At 43.4% G+C, this 20,511-nt stretch overlaps 1 protein-coding gene across 2 annotated transcripts in view; it reads left to right on the top strand.

The window, feature by feature from the left end:
• LOC121540218 (phospholipid-transporting ATPase IF) overlaps positions 1 to 19,958 on the top strand; it is a 54,666-nt gene extending 34,708 nt beyond the window's left edge. Inside the window, exons 20-30 of one of the 2 annotated variants that reach the window (XM_041848904.2) lie at positions 89 to 242; positions 1,362 to 1,464; positions 1,568 to 1,713; positions 1,821 to 1,880; positions 2,226 to 2,353; positions 2,494 to 2,632; positions 3,510 to 3,575; positions 3,760 to 3,863; positions 4,159 to 4,324; positions 16,106 to 16,242; positions 18,744 to 19,958. In XM_041848904.2, the coding sequence (XP_041704838.1) occupies positions 89 to 242; positions 1,362 to 1,464; positions 1,568 to 1,713; positions 1,821 to 1,880; positions 2,226 to 2,353; positions 2,494 to 2,632; positions 3,510 to 3,575; positions 3,760 to 3,863; positions 4,159 to 4,324; positions 16,106 to 16,242; positions 18,744 to 18,825 (1,285 nt within the window). In that variant the 3' untranslated portion in view covers positions 18,826 to 19,958. Of the gene's footprint in view, positions 1 to 88; positions 243 to 1,361; positions 1,465 to 1,567; positions 1,714 to 1,820; positions 1,881 to 2,225; positions 2,354 to 2,493; positions 2,633 to 3,509; positions 3,576 to 3,759; positions 3,864 to 4,158; positions 4,325 to 5,057; positions 5,144 to 16,105; positions 16,243 to 18,743 lie in introns of those variants that run through there. The other variant, XM_041848905.1, reaches the window with a different exon arrangement.
• Positions 19,959 to 20,511: the final 553 nt, after the last annotated feature.

Raw genomic sequence — 20,511 nt, 5'->3', positions numbered from 1 at the left:
CCATGCTAGGGCTGTATAGTTATACCTGCTCTCCTGTGTGTGTGTGTGTGTGTGTGTGTGTGTGTGTGTGTGTTGTGTGTGTGTGTAGGATCAGAGAGGACCATGTGATCCAGCATGGCCTGGTGGTGGATGGGGCCAGCGTGTCTCTGGCACTTCGGGGGCACGAGAAGCTCTTCATGGAGGTGTGCAAGAACTGCTCTGCCGTGCTGTGCTGCCGCATGGCGCCCCTGCAGAAGGCCAAGGCAAGTCCCCTTGCCGTCACTACCTGCCTTTTAGGGCTCTCCTTTATGAATGCAGTCAGTGAACAGCACCACTCTCATTTCTCTCATGCCCTCTCAAGTATTTAGAACAAATGTATTGTTAATGTAAAGATAATTGCCTGCATAAATTAGTAATAATAATACATTAGTAGATTTTATAGTAATACATAATACCTGCTAGCAGAATGAATGTGATTGAAGTAGATTATTTATGATTACAACAGTGCGCTCCGAAAACACAGATCACAACGTGCACCTTTTGATAACATGATACCCTCGCCGGTCCGTGTTTCCTAGACTCCCATTTACAACGGGGCGATAGCAGAGTTTATTTTTGTCTTCTCATTTGTGGTAAAAACCAACTAAGAGTGGTCTTCCCTTGCTAGCAGTAGCTAGCTGGCATTAGCCTGGCTAAAAATACAGCAAAACAGCTACCCTTTTTAGCTTCCCACATCTCAATGTGAAATAATGAGATTTATAATTAAATAATATGCCCTGGCAAATATTCTTATACTTGCTAGTGTAACCTACAACATTATCCCGATTTGATATGCTGCTTCAATGTATTCGCTCCCTTCAGCTAAAAATAGAATGTCATCCTATATCACGGAGAAAAGGCACATGGCTACCAGCTGTTTTTACCGTTTTACTTCTCAACAAAATACCTTTTGGGGGGATTCTAATGTTTGGTTTGTTTAAAGTCCCAGTGCAGTCAAAAACGTGATTTGTCGACACAGCGACATAGGCAGAACTATGTTTTTCAAGGAACCGTTCATTTTGTGATGCAAAACGACATTCAAGTACTCTGTTGCGCTGTGTTTGCGAAAGGTCTCTAGACTACTTTACAACTCACTTACAACAGTGTACTTACATGACACTTGCTGAAATTGTCTGGAAAACTTCCTTAAGATGGCTAGCTATTTAAGTTTTATCTTTTGGTTTCGCAGAGTTTTGTATTAGTGGTCATGGCTGTGGAGAGTAGAGTATCTGGCTAGTGCTGTGGTTTTATCTGCAGTAGCTGGTGTTACAGTAAAGGCTAATTGCGATGGACATGCTCCTGGTCTCATTTGGGCTGCTTAATGAGAATTCTGTGCTTGGCAGGTGGTGAGATTGCTGAAAACGTCTCCAGAGAAACCCATCACTTTAGCCATTGGGGATGGAGCCAATGATGTCAGCATGATTCAAGAGGCCCATGTTGGCATAGGTAAGTCCTCCACCCCATCAAATTACAATAACCCATTACTCAATAGTGTATTTTCCCTGTAGTTTCAAAGTGGGTAATAACAGACCTTTTAATTTTTTTTCAGGTATCATGGGCAAGGAGGGAAGACAAGCAGTACGAAACAGTGACTATGCAATAGCAAGGTTTAGATTCCTTTCCAAATTACTGCTCGTCCATGGCCACTCCTACTACATTAGAATAGCATCCCTTGTACAGTACTTTTTTTACAAGGTGAGTTCTATGTTTAAGGATGCTTTGCGGTGCTCTATAAAATGAAAACCAATACAGGAGCTAGATGTGATTGTCTCGGGTCTAAATCCCTTTTTGTCTTCTCTTAGAATGTGTGCTTTATTACGCCCCAGTTTTTATACCAGTTCTTCTGTCTGTTTTCACAACAAGTAAGTGTCTTTCAATGTCTCATTAGTTCAATTTGTTCATTTTTTTGTGGTCCCTTATTACTGTTGCTTTGTGAGTGTTGTATCAGTGTACTGTGTTCTGTGTGATATACATGCCTGTTGTTCTGAATGTACCACGTGTAGCTATATCTCCCCCTGAGGGATCATCAACTCAAACTGTCCATCTCTGTGGATCATCAATATACAGTAGGAGTTAGCCAAATGTAGGCCCTAGTTGACGGAGGGGAAAAAACATATTGGCAGGTGTGAGTGTGTGCTGTGTTGTACATGGCCCAGGGTTATGTGGCAACCTTGGCCTACCTCGTTGTTGCCTCCCTGTTTCCCCAGACTCTATATGACAGCGTTTACCTGACGCTCTACAACATCTGTTTCACCTCCCTGCCCATACTGGTGTACAGCCTGTTTGAGCAACAGGTCCATCCGCACGTGCTGCAGAGTAAGCCAGTGCTCTACAGGTAGGATGTGGTGTTCTATTTTGCATATTTTTTCCATAAAGAATGAGGCTTTACCTCCATTAGATGCATTTGCATGAAAACACAACAAGCATTTGCTAACGGACAGAACCATGTTGCTTTGTATCCTTTCACACCAACAGAGACATCAGCAGGAACTCCCTCCTCTCCTTCAAGACCTTTTTGTACTGGACGCTGCTGGGCTTCTGCCACGCCTTTGTCTTCTTCTTTGGTTCCTACATCCTGATGGGGGAGGACACGTCTCTCATGGGGAATGGACAGGTGAGGTGGCTGGGCCGGGCCACATGTACTGTACTATCTGTTGTACCTCTGGGAGTGGTCCTGCCGGGGGATGAAGGGGTAAGGAGATCCACACTCCCCACCTGGCTTTGGCCCCACGGGGAACTTGACTTTGAACCTGATTTTGAATGTTCTGTGCAGATCTCTGGGAATATTGATTGGGTGTTTTACCAAGGTGCACAGTAATTTGAAATATTGCTCTTTCAGTTTAAGTTAGGCAGTGTGATGGCAGTAAGTTCCAGACTGTTCCAGGAGGCTGTGCTGTGTTGTGATTTTTCTATTTGGGCAGCAGCCCCCTCTCCCTCTATTCTGTCTCTATTATTTTTGTCTGTGTCAGTCTTTCTACTAGATTGGTGTTGTTGAAAAAGCACTCACCATGTTGCTCTTTTTCGCTTCTTTCTTTTGTTCAGTTTTCTTCTTCTTCTCCCTCTTTTCATGCTCTGCATGTCATCAGATTTTGAGAGCTAACAGACAACTGGTAAAAGTTGACTGAATTACAGTTGATGCATGCCCCTGTCATCGTTACCACCCTAACATCTGTTGCTGTCATTGGTCCATTCTCTATGAACATCCTGCTTGGTTATGCTTATGATGATGTGCCATGTTTCTCAAGGGGTGAGTGATGACGGCTAGTTGGAGACACTCACTGCTTTCAGAGTCAGTAACTTCCTTCCAGTGTCTCCACAAGTTTGTCATCAATTTAGCTTACAAGGCTTAGGCCTAGTCTTCTGGAAAGCTGTGACTACTAATACATGACTCGGTCTACATCACTATTAAAGCAGTATTCCTATGATAGATGTTAAGCCATTGTATTGTCTCTGTGAAAATTCTTAAATGTTTTATTTAATGTTTCTTGTAGATGTTTGGAAACTGGACCTTTGGCACTTTGGTATTCACAGTAATGGTCATCACTGTTACATTGAAGGTAAATAATGTCATTTGAGTTTTTGCAATTCTTCAATTCATAAATAATTCTTAAAGCAATCCTGCATGAAATCTATCACTTTTTGATATTGTTGTCACAGTCACCTCACTCCCCTCTGCTCTCCTATGGCCTTTCACATGCTGTTCTGACCAAACTACATGTTGTTTTTTCTCTCTGTCGACAGCTGGCCTTGGAGACCCACTTCTGGACGTGGATGAATCACTTTGTTACCTGGGGCTCCATCGCTTTCTACTTCATCTTCTCCCTGTTTTATGGGGGAATCATCTGGTGAGCTGAGGTGCCATCTCTTTCCCACACAACCTGTGTATCTCAAATACACATTGCATTTCGTTATATAGTATGTGGTAAGATCAACAAGTGTAATTGTACTGCATGTGGCATACAGTCTACTTAGAATTACACCTCAGTGATGCTAGCCACTTTAAAATGATCTAAATGTTTTATCCCAGACAGTCGAAAAGCTTGAAGTTCTATTCCAGGCTCTACTCACAGGGTTAGTTAAGCCTGAACAGATGTTGGCTGGCTAACAGTGTGATTCTCTGTGACCTTTGCCCCCCTCCAGGCCTTTCCTCCACACCCAGGACATGTACTTTGTCTTTGTCCAGCTGCTCTCCAGCGGCTCCGCCTGGTTCGCCATCATCATCATCATCATCGCCTGCCTTTTCCCCGACATCATCAAGAAGGTGTTCTATAGGCACCTCCAGCCCACCAGTACCCAGAAGTCTCAGGTAGGACACCCAGGGACAGGGGAGAGGAGGGGGAAGGGGTGGGCTGCGGGTTGCCGTAATAAACTATACACTGACAGGAAACGCATGACACCACAGCATGGCTTCTCACCTCACAGACAACACAAGAACAACAATTCACTGTGCAACTGACAAAGGCATGCTCCAAACAAAGCGGGTGCATCTCTGTTCCAGATCTTAATCTACTGTAGCGTGTCTGTGTGTGTCTGATAGGTGGGAGAGCTAGACAGTAGATGCCATATGGTAGGAGCATATTGCTGAACAAACAGTTTTTTGAAAACAGCCTCTTCAAACAGCCTCTTGAACAGTTCCATTTTTGTGGTCGCAATTGCCTCTTTTCTTAAAAGGTTGATATTAACACCCCCTCTTTTTTTGTTTGTTTACTTACACTTATTGGCCTTTTTTTGCATCATAGTTGTCAAGTCAGCAATTCTAGCATCCCCAGTCCGTGATGGAGAAAGTTGAGTGTGAAAGTGCTGCTCAGTGGTTCTTAGAAGATAAAAGCTCTCTCTTTCTCAGGATTGAGTCTCATTTCCTGTCTCTGTGATAGAGATGACTTTCTTCCTTTCTCAGGCTGGTGTTTATCCATGCGTGCACGTGCGTGTGACTGTACGAGTGTGTTATGATCATCCACTGTGTCTACTGTGTATGTCGTCTTCCCTCCTACCTGACCTTCTCTGTGTTCCGCCCTTCCTTCCTTTCATCTGCTCTGTAGATGTACTCCAACCGAGTCGCCATAGGTGATGACTTCATCGCTCTGCAGCCTCTCTCCAGAGCCAAGAATCAGCTGGGCAAAATTAGGTAGAGTAGGCGGGGCCCTGCTGCCTATAAGTCTTGTCTGAATGCAGAGGACAAACTAACTAACCAGCATTCTAGGAGATAAGGGTAAAAAAGAGAGGGAAAGATAAGTCTAAGGCATTTTGTTATGCACCCCTGCAAAGAGTCTATCAACTGCATGTCACTTTAGTTTAGCCTGTAAAAGTCAAGTGCACTCTGCATTGGGCAGAGCAGCCCCTCACTGCAGCATTGTGCAGCAGCCCTGATATAAAGCTCCGGTCATAACGGCATGTGGAGCACAGCTTGAGGCTGTTTAATGTATGCTGCTAATACAGTAACTCTGATGCCCAAAATAATAGTTAGCAAAAGCTGCTAGCTGGTGAATGCTATTTTCATAGTAGTTTATTCACTGTATCTCCGGATCATATTCTGGACAGCATGCTCTTAAACAATAGTATTATTTTCTTAAGATATGCACAATGAGCAGAGAAAATGACAACCACTCCATCCAAAAGCAAGGGATCAATTTCCTAATTGGATTGACATGTTTGCAGAATAATTGCTAAACCAAATTCTAAATTAATTCCTGAATCATCCAGTTACAATTGATCAATTTACATAATTGAGAGTACACTGAAATGACTAAACTGGCTCATTGGTTCTTTGGAACATCTTTGTGCCCAGTCTCCTAGTTAAAATGTTAGTGCACACTAATTGTTTTGGACACGAATTGATCGGTGCTGCAATCCTCTATTACCTCCTATGTATGTGGGAGTCGTTTTTGTGCTCATTTGTCTTGTTCTCTCCTGTTTCCTTCCGTCTTGTTCTCTCCTGTTTCCTTCTGTCCAGGAGACTTAATGGGTTGTTTTGTGCTTCCAGATGGAAGAGGATAAGAGTTCAGTCAGCTCAGAATATGACTCTGCTGAAGGCAGGAGCCGAGGGGAGGACAATTGGCAACTGCTAGCTGCTTCTCCTCCCCCCGCCCAAGGCCCAGCCCTATGCTCCCCTAGGTAGTATTTGTATTTATTATGGATCCCCATTAGCTGCTGCCAAGGTAGTAACCCTACTGCTTCCCAGGCCCAGCCAGGCCAGGCTTCTCAGTGTGTGTGTGTGGGTCCTCCCCTGGACTGCCATCGCCCACCCTGTCCACCCATCCCCATATTGCTCTGTTTTTTATCTGTTTTTTAAATCATATTTTACTGCTTGCATGAGTTACTTGATGTGGAATAGATTTCTATGTAGTAGAAAGTTCCCGTAATGTCCCCTGTAGCTCAGTTAGTAGAGCATGGCGCTTGCAACGCCAGGGTTGTGGGTTCGTTTCCCACGGGGGGCCAGTATGAAAATATATGCACTAACTGTAAGTCGCTCTGGATAAGAGCGTCTGCTAAATGACTAAAATGTAAATGTAAAATGTACTTTGCCCCTCCCATAGTCTGTTCTGGACTTTGGGACTGTGAAGAGACCTCTGGTGGCATGTCTTGTGGTGTATGCATGGGTGTCTCAGCTGTGTGCTAGTAGTTTAAAACAGACAACTCGCTGCATTCAACATGTCAATACCTCTCACACATACAAGTAGTGATGAAATCAATCTCTCCTCTACTTTGAGCCAGGAGAGATTGGCATGCATATTATTAATGTTAGCTCTTCGTGTACATTTAAGTCCCTCTTTGTGGCACCTGACCACACGACTGGACAGTAGTCCAGGTGCGACAAAACTAGGGCCTGTAGGACCTGCCATGTTAATAGCGATGTTAAGAAAGCAGAGTAGCGCTTTATTATGGACAGACCTCTCCCCATCTTAGCTACTGTTGCATCAATATGTTTTGACAATGACAGTTTACAATCTAGGGTTCCTCCAAACAATTTAGTCTCCTCAAATTGTTCAATTTCCACATTATTCATTACATGATTTAGTTGAGGTTTAGTGAATGATTTGTCCCAGATATAATGCTTTTAATTTTTGAAATATTCAGCATTGTGCCTTGTGATAACAACACCCAACCTTACTTAATCATGACTCGTGTCATTTTTCACCTGTCTGTCTGTGTATGTAAGCAATTATGTGTATGCATGTTTTATTAGCCTAAATGCCTTTAAACGAGCAAAAGACTGAGTCATTATATCAAACAAACAATGTTTTTCTACATATTTTTCATTTTAATATATCATAATCCTACCAGTATATGTCAAATTGATTGTGCTATTATTTTTAATTTGGCTTGTTTTTTAAAAATGGCTTTATGTACGCATTTTTCTTTTGGGGGGGGTCCCCATCATTTAACTTCATATACCTCATCCCTGACTTAAGTTAATAAAATCAAGGTTACTCATTAATAACAAAAATTATGATTGTTAATAGATCAAATGTATCTAATTTGTTACCAATATCACCTTAGTCAAATTCATCATATTTATTCCAGATTTTCTTGATGTTCTTGGGTTCTAAATGTTCTTGGGGTCTTGATGTCTTCTATCTTGTTGATGGGTCTAGTTGGCTGACCGTTGTGCAGTTGGGTGTGACGCGTGCGAGTTTCCCGTTTGTGCCGACGCATTATCCTAGACGTTAAATTACAGGACTGGTAAATCACGTAGGAAATTATCACCTACAGTGGGGGAAAAAAGTATTTAGTCAGCCACCAATTGTGCAAGTTCTCCCACTTAAAAAGATGAGAGAGGCCTGTAATTTTCATCATAGGTACACGTCAACTATGACAGACAAATTGAGAAAAAATAATCCAGAAAATCACATTGTAGGATTTTTTTATGAATTTATTTGCAAATTATGGTGGAAAATAAGTATTTGGTCACCTACAAACAAGCAAGATTTCTGGCTCTCACAGACCTGTAACTTCTTCTTTAAGAGGCTCCTCTGTCCTCCACTCGTTACCTGTATTAATGGCACCTGTTTGAACTTGTTATCAGTATAAAAGACACCTGTCCACAACCTCAAACAGTCACATTCCAAACTCCACTATGGCTAAGACCAAAGAGCTGTCAAAGGACACCAGAAACAAAATTGTAGACCTGCACCAGGCTGGGAAGACTGAATCTGCAATAGGTAAGCAGCTTGGTTTGAAGAAATCAACTGTGGGAGCAATTATTAGGAAATGGAAGACATACAAGACCACTGATAATCTCCCTCGATCTGGGGCTCCACGCAAGATCTCACCCCGTGGGGTCAAAATGATCACAAGAACGGTGAGCAAAAATCCCAGAACCACACGGGGGGACCTAGTGAATGACCTGCAGAGAGCTGGGACCAAAGTAACAAAACCTACCATCAGTAACACACTACGCCGCCAGGGACTCAAATCCTGCAGTGCCAGACGTGTCCCCCTGCTTAAGTCAGTACATGTCCAGGCCCGTCTGAAGTTTGCTAGAGTGCATTTGGATGATCCAGAAGAGGATTGGGAGAATGTCATATGGTCAGATGAAACCAAAATAGAACTTTTTGGTAAAAACTCAACTCGTTGTGTTTGGAGGACAAAGAATGCTGAGTTGCATCCAAAGAACACCATACCTACTGTGAAGCATGGGGGTGGAAACATAATGCTTTGGGGCTGTTTTTCTGCAAAGGGACCAGGACGACTGATCCGTGTAAAGGAAAGAATGAATGGGGCCATGTATCGTGAGAATTTGAGTGAAAACCTCCTTCCATCAGCAAGGGCATTGAAGATGAAACGTGGCTGGGTCTTTCAGCATGACAATGATCCCAAACACACCGCCCGGGCAACGAAGGAGTGGCTTCGTAAGAAGCATTTCAAGGTCCTGGAGTGGCCTAGCCAGTCTCCAGATCTCAACCCCATAGAAAATCTTTGGAGGGAGTTGAAAGTCCGTGTTGCCCAGCGACAGCCCCAAAACATCACTGCTCTAGAGGAGATCTGCATAGAGGAATGGGCCAAAATACCAGCAACAGTGTGTGAAAACCTTGTGAAGACTTACAGAAAACGTTTGACCTGTTTCATTGCCAACAAAGGGTATATAACAAAGTATTGAGAAACTTTTGTTATTAACCAAATACATATTTTCCACCATAATTTGCAAATAAATTCATAAAAAATCCTACAATGTGATTTTCTGGATTTTTTTTTCTCATTTTGTCTGTCATAGTTGACGTGTACCTATGATGAAAATTACAGGCCTCTCATCTTTTTAAGTGGGAGAACTTGCACAATTGGTGGCTGACTAAATACTTTTTTTTCCCCTCTGTACAGTGTCACTTTTAAATACTAACTTTTTTCATAATCTGTTAACTCATACCCAAATAATGTTGATGACTCATCCTATACTCGTATTTGTGGCCAAAGCATACATTTTAGAAAAACTCATTTGAAAACTTCACAGCAAACTTGTATCTCAAACAGACTGTTTTCGAAAATTCTTGCTATTTCCTCATAGAGGATGATGTTATGTTTTTGTCTTATTGGCTTATTGGCTGAGCTGGCCAATCAGCTGTTTACTTGTCATGAATATTTGTATTGACCGGTATACCATCACACCTGTTAATGGGGACGCTCACACCATTCAAACACAGAAAAGCTGCTTTTTAACATACTTAATTATAATTTTTTTAAAGGACGGTTACTTTAACTGTCAATCATCATCACCACCTCCAACCATGTTAGTGGTCCCCTAACTGCAGGTCAAGGTGGAAACAACATGAAGGATGTTTGTGTAATCAGTCTTGATGAGAAGAATATCCATATCACCTGAAACTGGCTTGCCTTGCTCATCAATCAATTTTATTTTATATAGCCCTTCGTACATCAGCTAATATCTCGAAGTGCTGTACAGAAACCCAGCCTAAAACCCCAAACAGCTAGTAATGCAGGTGTAGAAGCACGGTGGCTAGGAAAAACTCCCTAGAAAGGCCAAAACCTAGGAAGAAACCTAGAGAGGAACCAGGCTATGAGGGGTGGCCAGTCCTCTTCTGGCTGTGCCGGGTGGAGATTATAACAGAACCATGCCAAGATGTTCAAAAATGTTCATAAGTGACAAGCATGGTCAAATAATAATCAGGAATATATCTCAGTTGGCTTTTCATAGCCGATCATTAAGAGTTGAAAACAGCAGGTCTGGGACAGGTAGGGGTTCCATAACCGCAGGCAGAACAGTTGAAACTGGAATAGCAGCAAGGCCAGGCGGACTGGGGACAGCAAGGAGTCACCACGGCCGGTAGTCCCGACGTATGGTCCTAGGGCTCAGGTCTCTCAGTTGGCTTTTCATAGCCGATCATTAAGAGTTGAAAACAGCAGGTCTGGGACAGGTAGGGGTTTCGTAACCGCAGGCAGAACAGTTGAAACTGGAATAGCAGCAAGGCCAGGCGGACTGGGGACAGCAAGGTGTCAGCATGCCCGGTAGTCCTGACGTATGGTCCTAGGGCTCAGGTTCTCAGAGAGAAAGAGAGAACGAGAGAATTAGAGAGAGCATACTTAAATTCACACAGGGCACTGGATAAGACAGGAGAAGTACTCCAGGTATAACCAACTAACCCCAGCCCCCTGACACATAAACTACTGCAGCATAAATACTGGAGGCTGAGACAGGAGCGGTCCGGAGACACTGTGGCCCCATCCGAAGAAACCCCGGACAGGGCCAAACAGGAAGGATATAACCCCACCCACTCTGCCAAAGCACAGCCCCCGCACCACTAGAGGGATATCCTCAACCACCAACTTACAATCCTGAGACAAGGCCGAGTATAGCCCACAGAGGTCTCCACCACAGCACAAACCAAGGGGGGCGCCAACCCAGACAGGAAGATCACGTCAGTAACTCAACCCACTCAAGTGACGCACCCCTCCTAGGGACGGCATGAAAGAGCACCAGCAAGCCAGTGACTCAGCCCCTGTAACAGGGTTAGAGGCAGAGAACCCCAGTGGAGAGAGGGGAACCGGCCTGGCAGAGACAGCAAGGGCTGTTCGTTGCTCCAGAGCCTTTCCGTTCACCTTCACACTCCTGGGCCAGACTACACTCAATCATATGACCTACTGAAGAGATAAGTCTTCAGTAAAGACTTAAAGGTTGAGACCGAGTCTGCGTCTCTCACATGGGTAGGCAGACTGTTCCATAAAAATGGAGATCTATAGGAGAAAGCCCTGCCTCCCGCTGTTTGCTTAGAAATTCTAGGGACAATTAGGAGGCCTGCGTCTTGTGACCGTAGCGTACGTATTGGTATGTACGGCAGGACCAACTCGGAAAGATAGGTAGGAGCAAGCCCATGTAACGCTTTATAGGTTAACAGTAAAACCTTGAAATCAGCCCTTGCCTTAACAGGAAGCCAGTGTAGGGAAGCTAGCACTGGAGTAATATGATCAAATTTCTTGGTTCTAGTCAGGATTCTAGCAGCCGTATTTAGCACTAACTGAAGTTTATTTAGTGCTTTATCCGGGTAGCCGGAAAGTAGAGCATTGCAGTAGTCTAACCTAGAAGTAACAAATGCATGGATTAATTTTTCTGCATCATTTTTGGACAGAACATTTCTGATTTTTGCAATGTTACGTAGATGGAAAAAAGCTGTCCTTGAAACAGTCTTGATATGTTCGTCAAAAGAGAGATCAGGGTCAAGAGTAACGCCGAGGTCCTTCACAGTTTTATTTGAGACGACTTTACAACCATCAAGATGAATTGTCAGATTTAACAGAAGATCTCTTTGTTTCTTGGGACCTAGAACAAGCATCTCTGTTTTGTCCGAGTTTAAAAGTAGAAAGTTTTCAGCCATCCACTTCCTTATGTCTGAAACACAGGCTTCTAGCGAGGGCAATTTTGAGGCTTCACCATGTTTCATTGAAATGTACAGCTGTGTGTCATCCGCATAGCAGTGAAAGTTAACATTATGTTTTCGAATAACATCCCCAAGAGGTAAAATATATAGTGAAAACAATAGTGGTCCTAAAACGGAACCTTGAGGAACACCCGAAATGTACAGTTGATTTGTCGGAGGACAGACCATTCACAGAGACAAACTGATATCTTTCCGACAGGTAAGATCTAAACCAGGCCAGAACTTGTCCGTGCAGACCAATTTGGGTTTCCAGTCTCTCCAAAAGAATGTGGTGATCGATGGTGTCAAAGGCAGCACTAAGGTCTAGTAGCACGAGGACAGATGCAGAGCCTCCGTCTGACGCCATTAAAAGGTCATTTACCACCTTCACAAGTGCAGTCTCAGTGCTATGATGGGGTCTAAAACCAGACTGAAGCATTTCGTATACATTGTTTGTCTTCAGAAAGGCAGTGAGTTGCTGCGCAACAGCTTTTTCTAAAATTTTTGAGAGGAATGGAAGATTCGATATAGGCCGATTTTAGTTTTTTATATTTTCCGGGTCAAGGTTTGGCTTTTTCAAGAGAGGCTTTATCACTGCCACTTTTAGTGAGTTTGGTACACATCCGGTGGATAGAGAGCTGTTTATTATGTTCAACATAGGAGGGCCAAGCACAGGAAGCAGCTCCTTCAGCAGTTTAGTAGGAATAGGATCCAGTATGCAGCTTGAAGGTTTAGAGGCCATGATTATTTTCATCATTGTGTCAAGAGATATAGTACTAAAACACTTAAGTGTCTCTCCCGATCCCAGGCCCTCGCAGAGCTGTGCAGATCCAGGACAGCTAAGCCCTGGAGGAATACGCAGATTCAAAGAGGAGTCCGTAATTTGCTTTCTAATGGTCATGATCTTTTCCTCAAAGAAGTTCATGAATTTATTACTGCTGAAGTGAAAGCCATCCTCTCTTGGGGAATGCTGCTTTTTAGTTAGCTTTGCAACAGTATCAAAAAGAAATTTTGGATTGTTCTTATTTTCCTCGATTAAGTTGGAAAAGTAGGATGATCGAGCAGCAGTGAGGGCTCTTCGGTACTGCACGGTACTGTCTTTCCAAGCTAGTCGGAAGACTTCCAGTTTGGTGTGGCGCCATTTCCGTTCCAATTTCCTGGAAGCTTGCTTCAAAGCTCGGGTATTTTCTGTATACCAGGGAGCTAGTTTCTTATGACAAATGTTTTTCGTTTTTAGGGGTGCAACTGCATCTAGGGTATTGCGCAAGGTTAAATTGAGTTCCTCAGTTAAGTGGTTAACTGATTTTTGTCCTCTGACGTCCTTGGGTAGGCAGAAGGAGTCTGGAAGGGCATCAAGGAATTTTTGTGTTGTCTGAGAATTTATAGCACGACTTTTGATGCTCCTTGGTTGGGGTCTGAGCAGATTATTTGTTGCGATTGCAAACGTAATAAAATGGTGGTCCGATAGTCCAGGATTTTGTGGAAAAACATTAAGATCTACAACATTTATTCCATGGGACAAAACTAGGTCCAGAGTATGACTGTGGCAGTGAGTAGGTCCAGAGACATGTTGGACAAAACCCACTGAGTCGATGATGGCTCCGAAAGACTTTTGGAGTGGGTCTGTGGACTTCTCCATGTGAATATTAAAATCACCAAAAATTAGAATATGATCTGCTATGACTACAAGGTCTGATAGGAATTCAGGAAACTCAGAGAGGAACGCTGTATATGGCCCAGGAGGCCTGTAAACAGTAGCTATAAAAAGTGATTGAGTAGGCTGCATAGATTTCATGACTAGAAGCTCAAAAGACGAAAACGCCATTTTTTTTTTGTAAATTGAAATTTGCTATCGTAAATGTTAGCAACACCTCCGCCTTTGCGGGATGCACGGGGAATATGGTCACTAGTGTAACCAGGAGGTGAGGCCTCATTTAACACAGTAAATTCATCAGGCTTAAGCCATGTTTCAGTCAGGCCAATCACATCAAGATTATGATCAGTGATTAGTTCATTGACTATGACTGCCTTTGAAGTGAGGGATCTAACATTAAGTAACCCTATTTTGAGATGTGAGGTATCACGATCTCTTTCAATAATGGCAGGAATGGAGGAGGTCTTTATCCTAATAAGATTGCTAAGGCGAACACCGCCATGTTTAGTTTTGCCCAACCTAGGTCGAGGCACAGACACAGTCTCAATGGGTATGGCTGAGCTGACTACACTGACTGTGCTATTGGCAGACTCCACTAAGCTGGCAGGTTGGCTAACAGCCTGCTGCCTGGCCTGCACCCTATTTCACTGTGGGGCTAGAGGAGTTAGAGCCCTATCTATGTTGGTAGATAAGATGAGAGCACCCCTCCAGCTAGGATGGAGTCCGTCACTCCTCAGCAGGTCAGGCTTGGTCCTGTTTGTGGGTGAGTCCCAGAAAGAGGGCCAATTATCTACAAATTCTATCTTTTGGGAGGGGCAGAAAACAGTTTTCAACCAGCGATTGAGTGCTGAGACTCTGCTGTAGAGCTCGTCACTCCCCCTAACTGGGAGGGGGCCAGAGACAATTACTCGATGCCGACACATCTTTCTAGCTGATTTACACGCTGAAGCTATGTTGCACTTTGTGACCTCTGACTGTTTCATCCTAACATCGTTGGTGCCGACGTGGATAACAATATCTCTATACTCTCTACACTCGCCAGTTTTAGCTTTAGCCAGCACCATCTTTAGATTAGCCTTAACGTCGGTAGCCCTGCCCCCTGGTAAACAGTGTATGATCGCTGGGTGATTCGTTTTAAGTCTAATACTGCGGGTAATGGAGTCGCCAATGACTAGGGTTTTCAATTTGTCAGAGCTAATGGTGGGAGCCTTCGGCGTCTCAGACCCCGTAACGGGAGGAGTAGAGACAAGAGAAGACTCAGACTCAGACTCCGACTCGCTACATAATGGGGAAAACCGGTTGAAAGTTTCTGTCGGCTGAATGAGCGACACCGGTTGAGCATTCCAACAGTATTTCCCTCCAGAAGCCATGAGAAAGTTGTCCGGCTGCGGGGACTGTGCGGGGGGATTTATACTAACGTTACTATCTGTACTTACTGGTGGCACAGACGCTGTTTCTTCCTTTCCTACACTGAAATTACCCTTGCCTAACGATTGCGTCTGAAGCTGGGCTTGTAGCACAGCTATTCTCGCCGTAAGGCGATCGTTCTCCTGTATATTATGAGTACAGCGACTGCAATTAGAAGACATCATGTTAATGTTACTACTTAGCTTCGGCTGTTGAAGATGTTGACGAACCATGTCCAGATAAAGCGTCCGGAGTGAAAAAGTTGAATGAGGGAATTCACTCATCAGTTTTTGATAGAGTAGAATTTGGAGGACACAGTGTTTAATGTAGGATACAGTAGAATTATACATCCATGGCATAGTAGCCTAATACCTATTTTGTTCTCACTCTTTTTACCACTATTTCTGCTGTAGTTTCTGAGTGGTGGGCAGAGGAGGGAATTGAGCGTTGTAACCCCAAACCAGTGTCGATAGTCTTGGGATGTGTTCAGGTCTGCCTCTTTAGCGGTGCTCTGCGCAGTGAGTGCTTACCCAGGAAAATCAAGAATTGGCTGTACGAGATCAAAGTCGATTATTTCCTCCACTTAATGCTATGCATTTTATATTCACTGAATTTTCTGCCTTTGCCATTCATTTGCAGCCGTAGATTGTCTTTGATTGCGAGTGAATCACTGTTATTTATCATTGTTATGTGGAACTGAGCTGACTGAGATTAACGTGAGAATATGATTTTAAGCACACATCAGACTGGCATGGCAACTGCCTGTAACTCCTGTGTGATTTGATTACATGGCTTCAAGGCTTGGCCAGGCCAGGGACAAGGACAGACTTGCCTTGGAAAATACTGCATCGTTTACCGCTTTTAAATGTATTGATTTTAGTTTTATATTTGATTGATTTTCACCTCCCCAGCTTGGCCATGTACATTTTGCCTGATACCTTGTACATAATCACCCACCCCTTATTGTTTTGAAGAGCTCCAAATCCCCTCCCGGCTCCCTGGACAGTCATTGGGCTGTTTTCTTGTGGATATTGGGGTGACCTGTGTGTTCTGATTCTAATATTCTCTTGTGCTCTGCCACCCCTCTGGCTCCCCTTCCTCTGTTTCTCTCTCTCTCTCTGTATCTATCTTCTCTCTCTGTCTCTATCCTCTCTCTCTGCAGCTTATTGAGACTAACTACCAGGGCATCGGCTGCGTGGACTCCATGAGTTGCTTCTCAGAGGGGGAGAACGGGTGCACCCGGCTGGGCCGGATGGTGGAGCAAGTGATGGGCCGCTGCGACCCTGCCAACTCCAACAGGTGTGACCCCACCCTCTGTAGCCTCTGCTGCTGCAGGCGCATCTCCTACAAGCTGGAGCAGGATGAGCCCACTGCTCCCCAGGAGTAGTGAGAGCCTAGTAGAGAGAGAGAGGTAGACTAGACTACGGTCTTACTGGTAGGACAGGCAGCCCAGTGACGGACAAAGGTTTGTAGGGAGGGAGACTAGTATCTGGATCCTGAATCTTAAATGGCCTTTAAGGGAGACATATTTATCTTGTATGCTATGATCAACTTCATGGCTTCATGGAGTCCTTCGTCTATTTCTCTTCTATATTCAGTGGGACAACATGCTCACCAATGTAGCCATGTGTCTATGTAATCTGTCCTTCCAAGTCTGTACTCGTATGCATTTCTTTTCAAGTCTTCTTTCACCCCTGGGGGCTTTTTGTCACCTATCTTTGTGTCTGATCGACCTCGTCTTCTGTCTGAAGTTTTGTGCTTCTTTTAACTTTTCCAAAGCCTGCCGAGTCAGTGTGTTTGTGTTTCACAGTGTAGGCGAAGCCCAGGTTCAGAGTCCAAGTCTATATTGATCTATGACAGTGTATTTATGCTGAAAGATCTATTCAAGTGTATGCTAACCGAGGTATATTTATTTGAATATTGTTAAAAATGTAGCATTCTCGTTCTGCTTTTTACTTGTACTCTTAGTCTCGGACTTGCCAAAGTTTGTTATACTGCATGTGTGTATCTATGGACAATGACAGCATGATGCCAGTGTAATGCTTTCTCAGCCCCTTCCTTGTCTGCCCACACATCTACTTCACACCCTCACTGTCCCAACACTGTGAGGTGAGATGAGCACTCCGAAAGAAAAGAATCAAAGTTAGACTGAGACTTGTTCCGGCCTTAATGCTAGGATACTGCCACTGCACAGGGGGAGAGAGAGACCCCACCATGGCCCATGCTCGCTGACTGGCAGCCTGGCAGGGAGTACATCAGCCCTACTGTACCGTACCTTGTACTGTTACTGAATGTTTTGACATGCTGCAGTGTTTGGGGTCTGTGTGCCACAGCTGAAACATGGGGACCACACTCCCTGACAGAGAGATGTACTGGAAAACTGTAGTCTCAAAATGAGAATAGTCTTTTTGCTATTTATTTTATACAGTGAAGTACTTGAAGCCTTATAGCTGCTTTTGAGAAGAGAACTGTCTTGTTGCATGGGGCTGCCTTTGGTATTTTGTATGCTGAGTAACCAGACGTTATGTGTTAACGTGTCTCCTGATCTTTTCTATAACGTTACTCCTCCTCCTCCAGCTTTGCTGCACTTTGTCTGAACCTCTCTCGTCGTTGCCGCTCTGTGTCTAAAATCTAGATAAATCAACTTCCCCCATCTACGTTATTCATATGCAGCTGTTATCACCTTGACGTCACTATTCAATCTAATATTCTGCTGCTTGCCTGGTTTTCTGTTCTGATAGATCGCCATAGACAATGGACTAATAGCTTGATATCAAGTGGGAGTACCACTAGACATCACACCAACATACACATTTATCAAGAAATACTTATTTTTTAAGTCCAAAAGCATCATGTACATACAAGATCTTAAAACGGTTGTCTTTGTCTGAAATACTTAATCCATTTAGCACGTATACGGTATTGTTGACACTTGTGATCCAAAGATAATAAAATGGGTATATTGATGAACAATATTATTTAGATTATATTAGATTCTACTGGAGTCTGAATAAAGTCCTTACTATTCCCCCTGGTGGCGATGTTAGTTCATACAGGCTTTGATAGATAGGGAAGGGCCTTGTGCCTTTCCTGAAGGTAAGAGAGTTGAGCCCTCTTTTCAAGGGCTCTTTGATATTAGATATTTTCTTTACTATAAATATGCAAATATATATTCAAGATGTCTTCGATATATTATTATATTATGATACAATTTTTGTATTAGCAGTAGATATTCAGTGTAAATTGGTCACATAATTGTACAGCCAAGAACTGAGCATCATATCATTCAAAGAAACAGTATTTAGTATACCTGGTTATGCATAAGATGTATTATGCATATAGTGACATTACTCAGAGAGAAGGGGGACGTTGACTGTTTGTGTCATCCATGTACTAATCCTGTACTAACCCTCGCTGTACTCACCCTATTCTCTCCTCCTTTTTGAGTTTGACTGTTTGCTTGTGCTACTACCCCTGTAGTTGAAGTTTAGGGCAGGAAACGAGTCAGGCGACAGGGCAGGAAACGAGTCAGGAGACAGGGCAGGAAGCCAGTGGAAGATGAGCAGGATGACAAGGTTTCAGTTCCATGGCAGGGCCTCCTCATATCAATACAGATAAAGTCTTCAACTACTCCTGTGCTATCCCCCTACTGTACCATGCAATGGCAAGATGGCCGTCCCATCCAACAGTAAATAAAGGGTCTTTAGGCAGGACAGAGACAGATGGAAGCACTCCAGAGGCAGGTTTTCAGCTTAGTCATCCTCCCCCACCCCTCACTCCTCTGTCGTTGATGCTTTTAGATCATGGAGCGACTCGGACCCCTTCTATTCCAACGACCGGAGCATCTTGACGCTCGAACCCATGGAGGCCACTCATTGCTAAGGTAGCAGAGAGCAGTAGTGCCGCCCTGCCACACGGAGAGGGACTACTCCCCGAATGGCCCAGGGCTGACCAGCCATGAGGCTTTGCACCACCACTTTGAGAGAGATGCTACATTGGCATCTGTTGTTTCTGTAAATAATAAAAGGGAATAAGACGGTACTAAAGACGAAAGAATTTGTCAGACTTGAGTGAAAGAACATGGTCTACTTCTTTGAGCCTGTAGGTCAGTGCTGCTGCTGCTTCACCTGACTATCTGGAAGGTCTATTTCCTGAGGAAATTAGGTGGGCCTTGTTATAGCCATATCCTCCATTTTTACAACCTGATTTTAAGATATGAAAATGTGAAAGCAGTTGGATGATCAGGTCTCAAGTCTGTTGCTTTTTTTGGAAACTGTCCCTAAAATATGCCTTTTCTGCACAGATTGTTAGCGGTACGTTCGTTCAGACATGTCGACAGGAGAATGTCCATATAATAGCTCCCAATGAAAGATATTAAATAGCTGTCAACATGATGAAATCAAATATGGCTTGCACATCTAGTTCTTGTTTAAAATCCCACACATTGTTTTTATTTTCCTAATCATTGCTAATTGAAATCATGTTTTTGTTGCTGTGTATTTCCCCCTCTGTTACTAACCACTTCTTCATATTTGTTTGTGTATTTATTTCCATCGCCTCACTGACTGAACAGAACTGCATGAGCTCTCTGTATCCTCTATCTTTTGGGGCCTTTGGCCCACAATAATGGAAATGCCAGAGTCGAGTCTAGAGGGTCATTGAGACAACCGTTTTAAACTTGCTATCAATGACTGATTTATGCACATCATCAGCACACACAGATTTATTAGAATATGGCCGAGTTAATATAAAATCGTGGGATTTTATTTGGTTACTATTTGTAGCAGTTACCTCTCATCAGCTCGAAGTGGGAGACACTTTGAAATGTCCAAGTAGTCAGTGGAGGTTTATATTTATTTGCATGGTACCAATATTTGTAAGCATATCTGGCACGATTTATCAAGGTCAGCATTGGTCACTCTGGCATGTCTGATGAAGAACAGTTGAAGTCGGAAGTTTACATACTTAGGTTGAGTCATTAAAGCTTGTTTTTCAACCACTCCACAAATTTCTTGTTAACAAACTATAGTTTTGGGAAGTCGGTTAGGACATCTACTTTGTGCATGACACAAGTAATTTTTCCAACAATTGTTTACAGACAGATTATTTCACTTATTCACTGTATCACAATTCCAGTGGGTCAGAAGTTTACATACACTAAGTTGACTGTGCCTTTAAACAGCTTGGAAAATTCCAGAAAGCTTTAGAAGCTTCTGATAGGCTAATTGACATAATTTGAGTCAATTGGAGGTGTACCTGTGGATGTATTTCAAGACCTACCTTCAAACTCAGTGCCTCTTTGCTTGACATCATGGGAAAATCAAAATAAATCAGCCAAGACCTCAGAAAATAAATTGTAGACCTCCACAAGTCTGGTTCATCCTTGGGAGCAATTTCAAAATGCCCGAAGGTACCACGTTCATCTGTACAAACAATAGTACGCCAAGTATAAACACCATGGGACCACGCAGCCGTCATACCGCTCAGGAAGGAGACGCGTTCTGTCTTCCAGAGATGAACGTACTTTGGTGCGAAACGTGCAAATCAATCCCAGAACAACAGCAAAAG

The sequence above is a fragment of the Coregonus clupeaformis genome, chromosome 26 (assembly GCF_020615455.1).
Source record: "Coregonus clupeaformis isolate EN_2021a chromosome 26, ASM2061545v1, whole genome shotgun sequence".
NCBI lineage: Eukaryota > Metazoa > Chordata > Actinopteri > Salmoniformes > Salmonidae > Coregonus > Coregonus clupeaformis.
Note: the sequence above shows the minus strand (reverse complement) of the source record. Positions and strands in the feature narration are given on the sequence as shown.